General features: G+C 41.5%; 1 protein-coding gene across 2 annotated transcripts in view; it reads left to right on the top strand.

Moving 5' to 3' along the window:
* Nucleotides 1-12,415, top strand: part of mon2 (Mon2 homolog, regulator of endosome-to-Golgi trafficking) — a 52,536-nt gene that overhangs the window by 18,615 nt on the left and 21,506 nt on the right. The window contains exons 13-24 of one of the 2 annotated variants that reach the window (XM_089739957.1): nucleotides 142-212; nucleotides 577-698; nucleotides 1,262-1,381; nucleotides 2,067-2,253; nucleotides 3,918-4,051; nucleotides 4,829-4,940; nucleotides 5,074-5,115; nucleotides 6,651-6,778; nucleotides 7,327-7,539; nucleotides 8,075-8,250; nucleotides 11,393-11,555; nucleotides 12,265-12,409. In XM_089739957.1, the coding sequence (XP_089596083.1) occupies nucleotides 142-212; nucleotides 577-698; nucleotides 1,262-1,381; nucleotides 2,067-2,253; nucleotides 3,918-4,051; nucleotides 4,829-4,940; nucleotides 5,074-5,115; nucleotides 6,651-6,778; nucleotides 7,327-7,539; nucleotides 8,075-8,250; nucleotides 11,393-11,555; nucleotides 12,265-12,409 (1,613 nt within the window). The remainder of the gene's footprint in view (nucleotides 1-141; nucleotides 213-576; nucleotides 699-1,261; nucleotides 1,382-2,066; nucleotides 2,254-3,917; nucleotides 4,052-4,828; nucleotides 4,941-5,073; nucleotides 5,116-6,650; nucleotides 6,779-7,326; nucleotides 7,540-8,074; nucleotides 8,251-11,392; nucleotides 11,556-12,264; nucleotides 12,410-12,415) is intronic. The other variant, XM_089739958.1, reaches the window with a different exon arrangement.

Raw genomic sequence — 12,415 nt, 5'->3', positions numbered from 1 at the left:
ACAGCTTTAGTTTAGCGATTACTGATAGTACAGTCACTGGGTGTTAATTCGATCGTTTGGAAGTCATTGTTAAAATATTTTATTCTCATGGACCCTTTGTTTGGACACAAATATATGCTTTTTTTTTTTCGGTATAAACAGGTTACAAGAAATGTATGAAGATCTTCATGACGGCGATGAAAAAGAACTCAATTCAAATAAAACTAACACAGGTATAAAATATTAAAATAAATATTCAGCATCAAATCAATCAAATAAATAAATTAAAGTTACATCAATCACAGACAAAATGACGGAAAATCGCCTTAGATGGTATGGCCATATTATGAGACGGGACGACGATCATGTGGTGAAAGTCACATTGGGCTTGTCAGAACAAAAGAAAGGTAGAGACCGCCCGCCATCGACCTGGTGGTCAAACATCGAAAGAGACCTAAAGAAAGCCCAATTGCCAAAACCGACAATCTATACATGTATATGAGACCTGTTCTTTAGGCCTGAAGTGAGAATCGAACCGCTGCCCCTCGGCCAACTAATCCGACTATTGCGTCACTAAAGGAAGCTTTTTATTTTTAGACACGGCCACGATGGAGCAGAGCTTAACCAGTAACGGGCACAGCGTCGAAGCTGATCAGAATTCGAACGTAGTTCAATCGGCCTCCGACGATAGCGACAAAGAAACGGAGCTGAGATTACAGGTCTGTATGTTACACGCGGGCAGCGAGGCCAGAGATGGCTAACACATACACACGTCTGCCTTACACACTAATACACACAAGCACGCAAATATAAACACACGCACGCACGCACGCACGCAAGCACGCACGCACGCACGCAAGCACGCACGCACGCAAGCACGCACGCACGCACACAAGCACAAGCGTTCACGTATCTAAAAATATTTAAAGGCAATTTTTATGTATTTACTTTGAGTGTCGTTGATGGTATGAATATTATTCCGTGAAAATTGCCAAAAAATATTTCATACATATTAAAATATACATAGCTTTTCGTCAAAATTTACGAATTCGAAAAAAAAAGTTCATAATATTACGTGCTGCCTTACAGCGTACAGCACCGCTAGTGATCAGGTGAACGTATTGTTTGTTAGTTTTAAGTGACACGTATACATTGTAGGCAGCGGCTTGGCTCTGTCCCTGGCATTGCTGAAGTCCGTGGGCGACGGTAACAACTCGTCATTAGGTGGACGGTATGTTTGCCTGCTAACAAGGGCTATAAAAAAAATTGATTTTTTTTTTAGTTGTTAAAGTCTTCGTGGTGCGGCCTGGTGTGGGGCTTGTCAGTGCTGGCCGACGCGAGCATCGGCGAGCTGGAGAACATACTGCGCGCCATACAGACGCTGGCCAGGGTCAGCGGCAAGGTCAGTGTTAATGCCTATCATTGGAGCCGGTTATGGGGGTGACCTAACCGTTTTACTGTACGATGGAAACACTGGTCACATGAAAAATGAAACAATCACTTCCGCAACCCCGCTTGTCTTCATGCCCAGATTTTTTTATTGCATAGATGGGTGGATGATGGGTGAGTGAACCGAAGATCGGGTTCAGTGGCGAGCTTTGGGGAGGCCTATGTCCAGCAATGGATTGCCGCAGGCTGACGATGATGGGTGAACGAACTCACGGCCCACCTAGTGTTAAATTGTTACCGGAGCCCATAGACATCTACAACATAAATGCGCCACCCATCTTGAGATATAAGTTCTAAGGTTTCGAGTATAGTTACAACGGCTGCCCCACCCTTCAAACCGAAACGCATTACTACTTCACGGCAGAAATGGCGGGGTGGTGGTACCCACCCGTGCGGACTCACAAGAGGTCCTACCACCAGTAAACTGCATCGTTCCTGTAGAAATGCTTTATTCCTTTTTTCTGTTCTTATCGAATAATATTGGATGCAACACCACATTGAAACGCGTTGCCGAAGCCGAAGCCGTATAAAACCGTCCTGCTATTTAAACCGGAACGCATGACTGTGCTATCCACCATGCCACCAGCTCTCTCAACGGTCAAGTTACCCTGTGCACTCGGCGGTGCTCCCGTGTGCAGGTGGGCGTGTCTGCGGGGCGGGACGCGTGCGTGGGCGCGTTGTGCCGCAGTGCGCTGCCCGCGCAGTACGCCGCCGGAGCCCTGGGCGCGTGTCCGTGGAGACGCGAGCCCGCCGCGCCGGAGCCCGACTGTCGGCACCACGTCGTGTGGGTCGGGACGCCGCTGCCCTCGGCCGCGCCGGCCTCTGGTAACTATACTCACTGATTACACGAACGGCGATTGCATGCAGCAGAGATGCGAATGTTGCGATGGATGTGTGTTAGAGGAAGTCTGAAAGTGGCACATGTGACAGAGATGCTGAGAAGTGTGCGTTTGGGATGGTATGGACATGTAATGAGACGAAATGAAAATGAGGTTGGTAAGAGAATGTGGAAGAATATAGAGGAAGAAGTAGACCTAAGAAGAAATGGATGGAAGAACGTGAAAGACGATATGGGTAAGAGGGCAGTAAGCGAAGAAATGGTATATGGTAGAAGAGTATGGAAGGAGAAAACATGTTGCGCCGACCCTAGGTGACTGGGAGAAGGGCAGGATAATGATGATGATGATAATTACACAACCTCCGTGGTTAAAAAAATTGACCTTCACCCTCCATTCGGAGGTAAAGCTAGTGAGAAGTTCGGTAGGCAGCGACTTGGCTCTGTCCTTGGCATTGCTGAAGTCCATGGGCGACGGTAACCACTCATCGTCAGGTGGGCCGTATGCTCGTCTGCCTATAACGGCAATAAATAAATAAAGGTTGTACTGTATACAAAAGAAAGTGACGCGAACGTTTAAGCAATATTCTCTTCTTTTGTTTTTCCCTACCTATTCACTGGTAGCTACGCCCGGACGGGTAGGTGAGCTCACGGGCTCAACCTGAGAGAATTTGCTAACACTAGCCCTAGCAAGAGCCGTGCTTTGCATAATCTACCACCAGATTGGAATCGGAACCCACGGAGAAGATCCGGCGAGAAACTCAGTGGGCTGGAATATTCTCGAAGTCTCATCGCGACCCTGCGAATTATGAGATTAACTAATGACCCGCCCTCGCTTCGCTTCGGAAACTGTAATTTATAATTGATTTCTCTTTCTCCACTATTTAATGGATGTTATTATACATATAAACCTTCCTCTTCAATCACTCTATCTATTAAAAAAACTGCATCAAAATCCGTTGCGTAGTTTTAAAGATTTAAGCATTCATAGGGATATAGGGACAGAGAAAGCGACTTTGTTTTATACTATGTAGTGATGACGAATACGCGTTTACATATCTCAACAGGACTTTATGAAGTCGTCGTGGCCTAAAGGATAAGACGTCCGGTGCATTCGTGTTGAAGCGATGCACCGGTGTTCAAATCCCGCAGGCGGGTACCAATTTGTCTAATGAAATACGTACTCAACAAATGTTCACGATTGACTTCCACGGTGAAGGAATAACATCGTGCAATAAAAATCAAAACCCGCAAAATTATAATTTGCGTAATTACTGGTGGTAGGACCTGTTGTGAGTCCGCGCCGGTGGGTACCACCACCCTGCCTATTTCTGCCGTGAAGCAGTAATGCGTTTCGGTTTGAAGGGTGGGGCAGCCGTTGTAACTATACTTGAGACCTTAGAACTTATATCTCAAGGTACCCACCTTTACGTTCGACGCATTTACGTTCTAGATGTCTATGGGCTCCAGTAACCGCTTATCACCAGGTGGGCTGTGAGCTCGTCCACCCATCTAAGCAATAAAAAAAAAAAAAAACTAAAATTTGCCCATAATATTACCTTCATTTCCATGATGTTATTGTATACTCTCTGAGGATGTCGCCAGCTGATCCACATACAAATAAAAACACGCTTGTATTAATACACGACACCAGGACAGCAGCAGTCCTTCGTGATGGTGACGTCAAGACACGTGACCGCCATGAAGGCGCTACTGTGCGCGGCGCAGCGCGACGGTGACGTCATACAGCAGGCCTGGTTCCCGGTTCTAACCACGCTGCAGCATTTGGTATGGATCTTTTTTGTTGTCCGCTTAGATAGGCGAAGGGAAAGTAGTACATACAGCCAAGTCTTTAATATTATAAATTTATAAGACCTTGTTTTTTATAAATCAAATAACGACAGGTATTAGAGTGGTAGGAATTTGAGACTTTGGATAATTCGAAAAAAACATGACACTTGTGCATTTTCACATTTACGAGAAGCTTAATAGTTAGTTAGGTTTACTCATTAAGCCCGAACAAAAACTAATTCGGCGAATAAAATATATTTCTAGAAAAACTTAATATAAATAATCATCATCATTCTCTTGCCCTTCTCCCAGAGTCACCTGGGGTCGGCGCAACATGTTTTCTCCATCAACACTCCTCTATCATATATCATTTCTTCGCTCACTCACCTCTTATCGTCCTTCACACTTTTTAATAATGTTACCAAAAATTTCGTAAAAATAATGCCGCAAAAACTGTAAATGAATCTGAACTGATTTTGTTTGGTTAGCGGAGTCCATGGACATCAACTTGAATGTTGAACTATATTGAAGAGTGACGTTAAAGTTTTAATTGTATACTAGCTTACTACTTAGGCTACTAGCTTATTCACCATAAAAACAGATTCCTATCTATTCGTTGGTAGCCTACGGGACTACAGCTTCTCGCGGATGGGAGTCATTAATCTAATAATTTCATAAATAAACAAATCACTTCCATGGATATGAACCATTTCACCAGTGCCTGATATACAATAATAATAAATATCAATTCATCCCGAACGTTATCCGTACCAGGTCTGGATCTTGGGTCTGAAGCCATCGACTGGTGGCAGTATGAAGGCCAGTCGCGCCAGTGCAGACGCCAACGCGGTCATGAGCACGTCCGCGGTAATGGCAGACTTGCCCGGTGAGTTCTTGAAAACTTAAGATCCCCGAAATTAATAAATAAATAATCGATTTAATGTTTCGTGTTATCGATATTAAATCGATTATACTGTGACGATGTTATTGTGTTTATTCTCCTGATGAAACTTTTTCAGTTCAGCAAGTTCCCGTCGCAGAGTCCCTCGGAGTCATGAGCGGTATAAAATATAAATAAAATACATTTGTTTTAATTACTGTATCTAATTGGAATTTAGAATTTATTTCCAAACACCACTGGTCCCACAACTATGTACCGCTTGCATAAAAAAAACTCAAAATTTAAATGTCATTATGTTGTTAATTTACTGACGTACTCATAAATGCTGACCACGTTCGGCTGTGGCCATCAAGAAATATATGAAATTGTTTCATTTGATGTTATTACTCGCGCTCCACCTAGCTTCTCTCGACAACTAATAACCCTAGTTGAAGTTCCAAAATTAATGCATCCCGTTCCAAGTCGACCCGGAAACACTGTTCGAACCCATAAATCACGAACAAACAAACAAAAATGTTAACTTTATGCATTAGATGACTTGACATAAATATTTAGGAATTTGCAAAAAATATATACTTTTCTGTAAACTGTACTCGTTAAGACAAATTTAATGTCACAATTGAATTTACAAATAGAGTTGTTTGCAGGGTGTTCGCCATTGTATTGATATCTGAATTCACACATATACAAATTTTTTTAAACAAGTGAATAGAAAGCTTGTAGTCATAAGAGCCATTAATCAGAATCATATCTTCTAAGCCGTTCTTTTGTAGTTATAAAGACCAGGAAGGAGCCATCATAATTATATTTTCTTAATCATTCCTTACTCAATATTATTGTTTGTTAAGGTGATGCTTTCGGCATTAAAAAAAGAGATTGATTAGAACTTTTCACTTAAAATTATATTTAAGTGTGCATTGAAATTTTAACAGATCTGCAATTATCATTACAATTAAGAAAAAGTGGTCTTAATTAATGAAGTAATTCCAAATAGATACATAATGTTTAAAGGAAGTTATGATTTAAGCTTGTGTCATTCACGAGGCACTGGGTTGGAGCTTGCTGGCGATTCTATGCCTTAATGTACATTGATTGCACTATAAAATAGGTTTACACTCTTGTGACGTCATTGCTCTGTCTTTTTTTTATCCCACAAGCGTTCAGCACTATTGTGTTGTTGCTTTGTTTGTTGTGTTCTAGAGTTGTCCTTTAAATGTCATTTTGACACGTGGCGTTTGAAATTGGTGCATGTGATCTCGCTTTCTTTTTTACTTTTATGAATTTTTTTACAGTTAAACCATCCCTATTTTAAATTTAGAATTAATTTTGCTAATCTTTTAATGTGAAATTAGGCAAAGATATTTCAGTCGAGTACCAGTCTCAATTCTCTATTCGTCAATGGACTTTTTTTTTGTTTGTTAAGATCTTTAAGAAGTGATTCTAATAATTATAAAAGTTGAAGATTGTTAAGTTTTTATTTTCGAATTACCTCAACAAAACAAAATATGAAATGGTTATTACTTATCAGACAAATTTAAACGGTTGACAAATATCGTCTATAAAAAAGATACACTTTATAACGTATAAATGGAAAGAATGAGAAACTATCGTGAATTGTAAATGGAAGATAGTCCTTGTTGATTGCATGTACATATAGTGTAGTCCCGGGAGTTTCATACCGGTGTCTTATAACAGCTCTGTCAGCAATGCTATCCCGGGTGTTCGAGTCTTCCAAGGACTTGGACGACGTGGCTCTGCACCACCTAATCGACGCGCTGTGCAAGCTTTCCAACGAGGCCATGGAACTGGCTTATTCAAATCGGGTAACTCAGTAGCTAGCTGACTTTCTCAATAGCCTACGTTGTGTGACTTTTTTTTATTTATTGCTTAGATGGGTGGACGAACTCACAGCCCACCTGATGTTAAGTGGTTACTAGATAGTACCCATAGACATCTACAACATAAATACGCCACCCACTTTGAGTTATAAGTGTGTATTTTATCAAAGAAAGTGATGTTGGATCCTGTCTATGGGCTTCGAACACAGAGAGAGATGCATCATTCGCCAAGCTCAGGCCAAGCAGAATTGAAACTCGTCTAAGCAAATAAATAAAAGAAAGCAAAGTCTCTGTAGTTGATCCTATCGTTCAATCAAACTGGCTTTATCAAGATTCGTCATTGCATTCGTAGGAAGCGGCTTGGCTCTGCCCTTGGCATTGCTGAAGTCCATGGGCGATGGTAACCACTCACCATCAGGTGGGCTGTATGCTCGTCTGCCATACACGGGCGATAACACATGCCAACTTTCATTTCCATAAAGAAATTTTCCCCTTAACGAGATGTTATCTAATGCAAATCTCACCCTTTGCAGGAGCCATCGCTGTTCGCCGTGGCAAAACTTCTAGAAACAGGTCTGGCGAACATGCACCGGATAGAGGTGATGTGGAGACCCATCACCAACCACTTGTTGGAGGTGTGTCAGCACCCGCACATCAGGATGCGAGAGTGGGGAGTGGAGGCCATCACGTATCTCGTTCAAGCAGCATTCCAGTACCACCATAATAATCCCGTTCATGTAACTGATGTGAGTGAAGGTTTTGTTAGTTCGCTTTGGCTTTCTCTTCTTCAACCAGTGTCCACCCAATGCTGAGTGTAGGTCTCTTCGAGTGCACCCCATTCTCTTCGGTCTTTTGCCTTTCTCATCCAATCTCTACCGACTACTTTGACCAGGTCATCGGTCCACATCGTTGGTTGTCTACCCATGTTACGACGTCCAGTACGAGGTCTCCACTCCAGTACTTTTGTGCCCCACCGATTGTCAGTGCGACGGCAAATTTATTTATTTATTACACTTCATGTAAAATTTGCATTGGCGGACTTAATGCCTAAGGCATTCTCTACCAGTCAACCAAACGTAGTGCAGAGTGAATAGTGGTAGGTGCAATGAAATTTATATTTTTTTTATATGTGGCCGTACTTTGGCTATACTGGCGAATAAATGAGCTACTGGTTCGTTAAGAACGTAGATACATTATGTGTGCGGCTTGCAACGGCCTACATTGTGAGTCCCAAAGCTGGGCTTAGTGGTGGACGTCAGCTCAGAGCGGGGCTTGTGTCAGGCCCGGTCCCGGCTGCTGCTGGAGCCGCTGGCGGAGCTGTGCTCGGTGCGGCACGCGGACGTGCGCGCCCGCCAGCTGGAGTGCGCGGCGCGGCTGCTGCACTCGCGCGGGGACCAGCTGGGCGCCGCCTGGCCGCTCATGATGCAAGTCATCTCCGCCATCTCCGAGCACCACAGGTAACGCGGCACTCGACGCTGACACCCTCACAATAATTATTACTCTGATTTATTTAGATTATGTTTGAATAAAAACATGTGTCCGAATTTGGAGGATTAACATGGATGTTTTCCATTTTAATACGCTTTTATTAGCTTCAGACGTATGTATGTTTGTAACGAAATCTTTGAACATGATTTTGACCCCCTTCAAAACGTCGGATTAAATCGAAATTTGGTATACTTATTAAGGACCGATGATAATTCGTAATTTAAAAAAAATTTAAAAATTGAAATTCAACTAAAAAATGAAAAATAAATAATAGTTTAAAAAATATATATATAATACGCTTTTATAGAAAATCCAACTAAAAATGGATAGTAAATTTTAATAAATTTAAATTAAAAATAGTGTAAGAAAAAATAATTTTATTGTAAAAAAAACGTGGGGTGCTTGGTATCAGTAGTTATGAATATTTTATGAACAAATATGAGTAGAAGGGTTATTTTGATAATATCCTGAAAAGCACCCCACGCTTTTTTACAATAAAATTAATTTTTTCTTACACTATTTTTAATTCAGATTTATTAAAATTAATTTCCTTTTTTTTAGTAGTATTTTCTATAATAATATTATAAAGAGGAAAGATTTGTTTGTTTGTTTGTTTCGAATAGGCTCCGAAACTACTGGACCGATTTGAAAAATTCTTTTTCCATTAGAAGCCGACATTGTCCCTGATGAACATAGGCTACTTTTTTTTTTTTTTTTACTTTTTTTTTTTTGGTTTCATGTGTGTTTTAATGTTTCCGAAGCGAAGCGAGGGCGGGTCGCTAGTTTTCTATAAAAGCGTATTTTGTTAGTTTTTTTAAACTATTATTTATTTTTTTGTGTACTTTAAGTAATTTTATATGGAACGGTAAATAGCGATCAAAGAATACTGCAGCGACAGAAAATTAATTTTAAGACGGTATTTTTTAAAGTAATCATACTGTATACTAGTCGACCGGACAAATGTTGACATGTTCATCCAGCTGTTTAGTACAGATAAATAACCTAGATACCGACTGCAGCGCCATCTGCCGGGCTGATTTGTGAATCTAAACCATCCAGGGTACCACCCAAAATGCATACAAAAAAATCATTCAAATTGGTTTAAGAACCGTTTAGGAAGAGTTCAGTGATATAAACACGTACAGTAGAATTGAATCTATTTTAATATGTAAATCTACAGTGGTTTTACGGATGTTCCGTTATAACTACTGAACCGTGCATCCGATTGACTTGAAACTTGGTATCCATGTAGAAAATACATGTATTTAATGGATAGGCTAATATTTATATGAGTGTTGACCTCCCTACACCAGTTGCGGGGGCGTTAATGATGAGAATCTTTGTGGGGGTGAGAAATAAAAATGTTAATTTTAAATGGCTAGCGAAGCAGACGGGTACAGCTAGTCACTACATAGTATAAAACAAAGTCGCTTTATCTGTTCCTATATCCCTATGTATGTTTAAATCTTTAAAGCTACGCAACAGATTTGGATGCGGTTTTTTTTAATAGATAGAGTGATTGAAGAGGAAGGTTTATATGTACCTAGTCAGGTCATAAATTCTGTCACATGTTTAATGTAAAATAATTGAAACAAGTTTATTCATTATGTAACCATTCATATACCAAAATGAACTTAACAAAACATAGATTCTTATGACACTAAAGTTTATTCAAAATGACCTCCGTGATTTTGAATACAGGCCTTCAATCTGCGCGGCCAGTCGTCTATCGCAGCACGAACGAGGTCCATGTCAATATCGGCGGCTGCCTTAATCAAGGATGTCTTGAGTGACTCCAAATTGGGATGAGGCTTTGAGCACGCATTTTCCTCCAAGTGTTGCCATATCTTGTAATCTAACGGATTCAAATCTGGACTGGAGGAGGGCCAGTCTTCGTGCCGGATGAAGTCGATTTCACGCGCCGCCAGCCAGTCTTGTGTGCTCTTCGCTCTATGAGCTGGCGCCGAATCTTGTTGGAATACCCAGTGCCTGTTATTGAACATGGTATGAGAAACAGGTTCCACAAGGTTCGTCAGGACTGTATTTTGATACACAACTGCATTCGTTTTTACACCTTTCTCACAAAAATGTACCTCTGTTAAGCCCCAATAAGAAACTCCCAACCATACCATGAGCGAGGATGGAAAATGACCTCGTTGGACACGCGGAATACGGTTGCTCGCTTCTTCACTACTGTGTGCGTACACCTTATCATTTTGTTTGTTGTAGCTCTCTTCTACGGTAAAAATTTTTTCATCCGAAAAAAGAATTTCCTGATATTTTTTTCCCGCGTACCGCTTCAACAAAGCGCGGCATCTCTTCAGTCTCAGGTCCATTAGACGAGCATTCAAACGATGTCCTGTTTTTCTTCGATATGCCCGAAGCCCTAAGTCTTCATTTAACACCCTTTTCACCGTGGTTCTGCTTAACCCCATCTGAAGGGCCAACAGTTTCTGCTTACGTTTGGGATTTCTTTGAATTCGCGCCTTCACAGCTTTTATCACTGCTGGAGTCCTAACAGACCGAGGGCGACCACTTCTTGACCTGTCATCTACACTAGAGTCTTCATTGTATCGTTTGATGGTACGATAAACGAATCTTTTGGTTATATTCAAATTTTTCAGTATGTTAAAAATTTGAATTGGCGCGTAACCGCAACGATGCAACGCAATAACTGCAACACGGTCTTCTTTAAGCGTCCACTCCATATTTAAAAATGAGTAAAATTCTAAAAGTATACATTTATATTATTTATATAGTTATATTTTTTTATTTTCATGAACAATTCGAAATTCGAATTCAATAAACTTTTTTGTGGCCAGCATTCTAAAAGAAAAGTTTTTACTGTGTGACAATACTTATGACCTGACTAGGTATAATAACATCCATTAAATAGTGGAGAAATCAATAATAAATTACAGTTTCCGAAGCGAAGCGAGGGCGGGTCGCTAGCCGTTAGCTATTTATAAAAAGATAAGGACGGATACATACAGAGCGCGAACATCCTCACTGGCAGTTAAATATTGAATAAGATTTGTTTGTTTAGTTGATACTGTTAGCGGTGCCTGGACCTACCCTCAGCTCGCAACTAATGCCGCCCACGTCCCACAGCGAGCAGCTAATCAGGTCGGCGTTCCAGTGCGCGCAGGTGGTGGCCGGCGACCTGCTGGGCTGCGCCGGCCCGCGCTGCCTGCGCCGCGTGCTCAACACGGCCGCCGCCTTCGCGCTGCAGACCAAGGAGCTCAACATCAGCCTCACCGCCGTGGGACTCATGGTGAGCTCGCCCCGCGGACCTGGCTCGTTGCCCCAACCACTTCTACTGTCTTGGCATATCATATTGTCAGTGTCAAATGTCTTCGATGTAAAAAAAAGAAACAAAAACACATGGTTCTTTTTTTGTAATAGACAACACGCCCTTATTAGCTCGATATGTTTGTGTGTTGAATTTTTTGACGTAATTTTCGTCAAATTCAAGGTATCAGATTTAATTTGAGCGCACACAGTGAGGACCGATGACAAAACAACAATTAAAAATAAATGTAATGTTTTAAATGTTTTTAATTTCTAAACAAAATATGTTCAGTATATTGTGTTTGTATAAAGATGTGGTTATTGTAGACATATTTTACTGGTGGTAGGATCTTTTGTGAGTCTGCACGGGTAGGCACCACCACTCTGCCTATCTCTGCCGTGAAGCAGTAATGCGTTTCGGTTTGAAGGATGGGGCAGTCGTTGTAACTACTGAGAGATAGTCAAAGAATATCCGTTTATTATATACTTCGCTAACAAGTAACTAATTCTATCTATGTATGTCGATGTGGTGAATACCGCTGTATATAAGTGCTGAACGTGTACTATACTACGATTTGAGTGAGTAAACAAAACAGTTACAGGAGTGATGTAAAAGTGCTGATGCGAAGGCGCGCGTGCCCTGTACGATACATGACTCGTACAATAAAAAAAAAACGTATTGCCAATTCCAGTGGAACATATCGGACTACCTGTACCACAACCGCGACAAGCTGGTGGCGGCGCTGGCGGGCGACGCGGCCGCGTGTCCCGAGGCGCCGCAGCACGACGAGCTGCCGCCGCTCGACCGCCTCTGGATGTGCCTCTACATCAGGCTTAGTGAGT

Source organism: Bombyx mandarina, chromosome A1, assembly GCF_030267445.1.
Source record: "Bombyx mandarina strain Sakado chromosome A1, ASM3026744v2".
NCBI classification, from domain to species: domain Eukaryota; kingdom Metazoa; phylum Arthropoda; class Insecta; order Lepidoptera; family Bombycidae; genus Bombyx; species Bombyx mandarina.
Note: the sequence above shows the minus strand (reverse complement) of the source record. Positions and strands in the feature narration are given on the sequence as shown.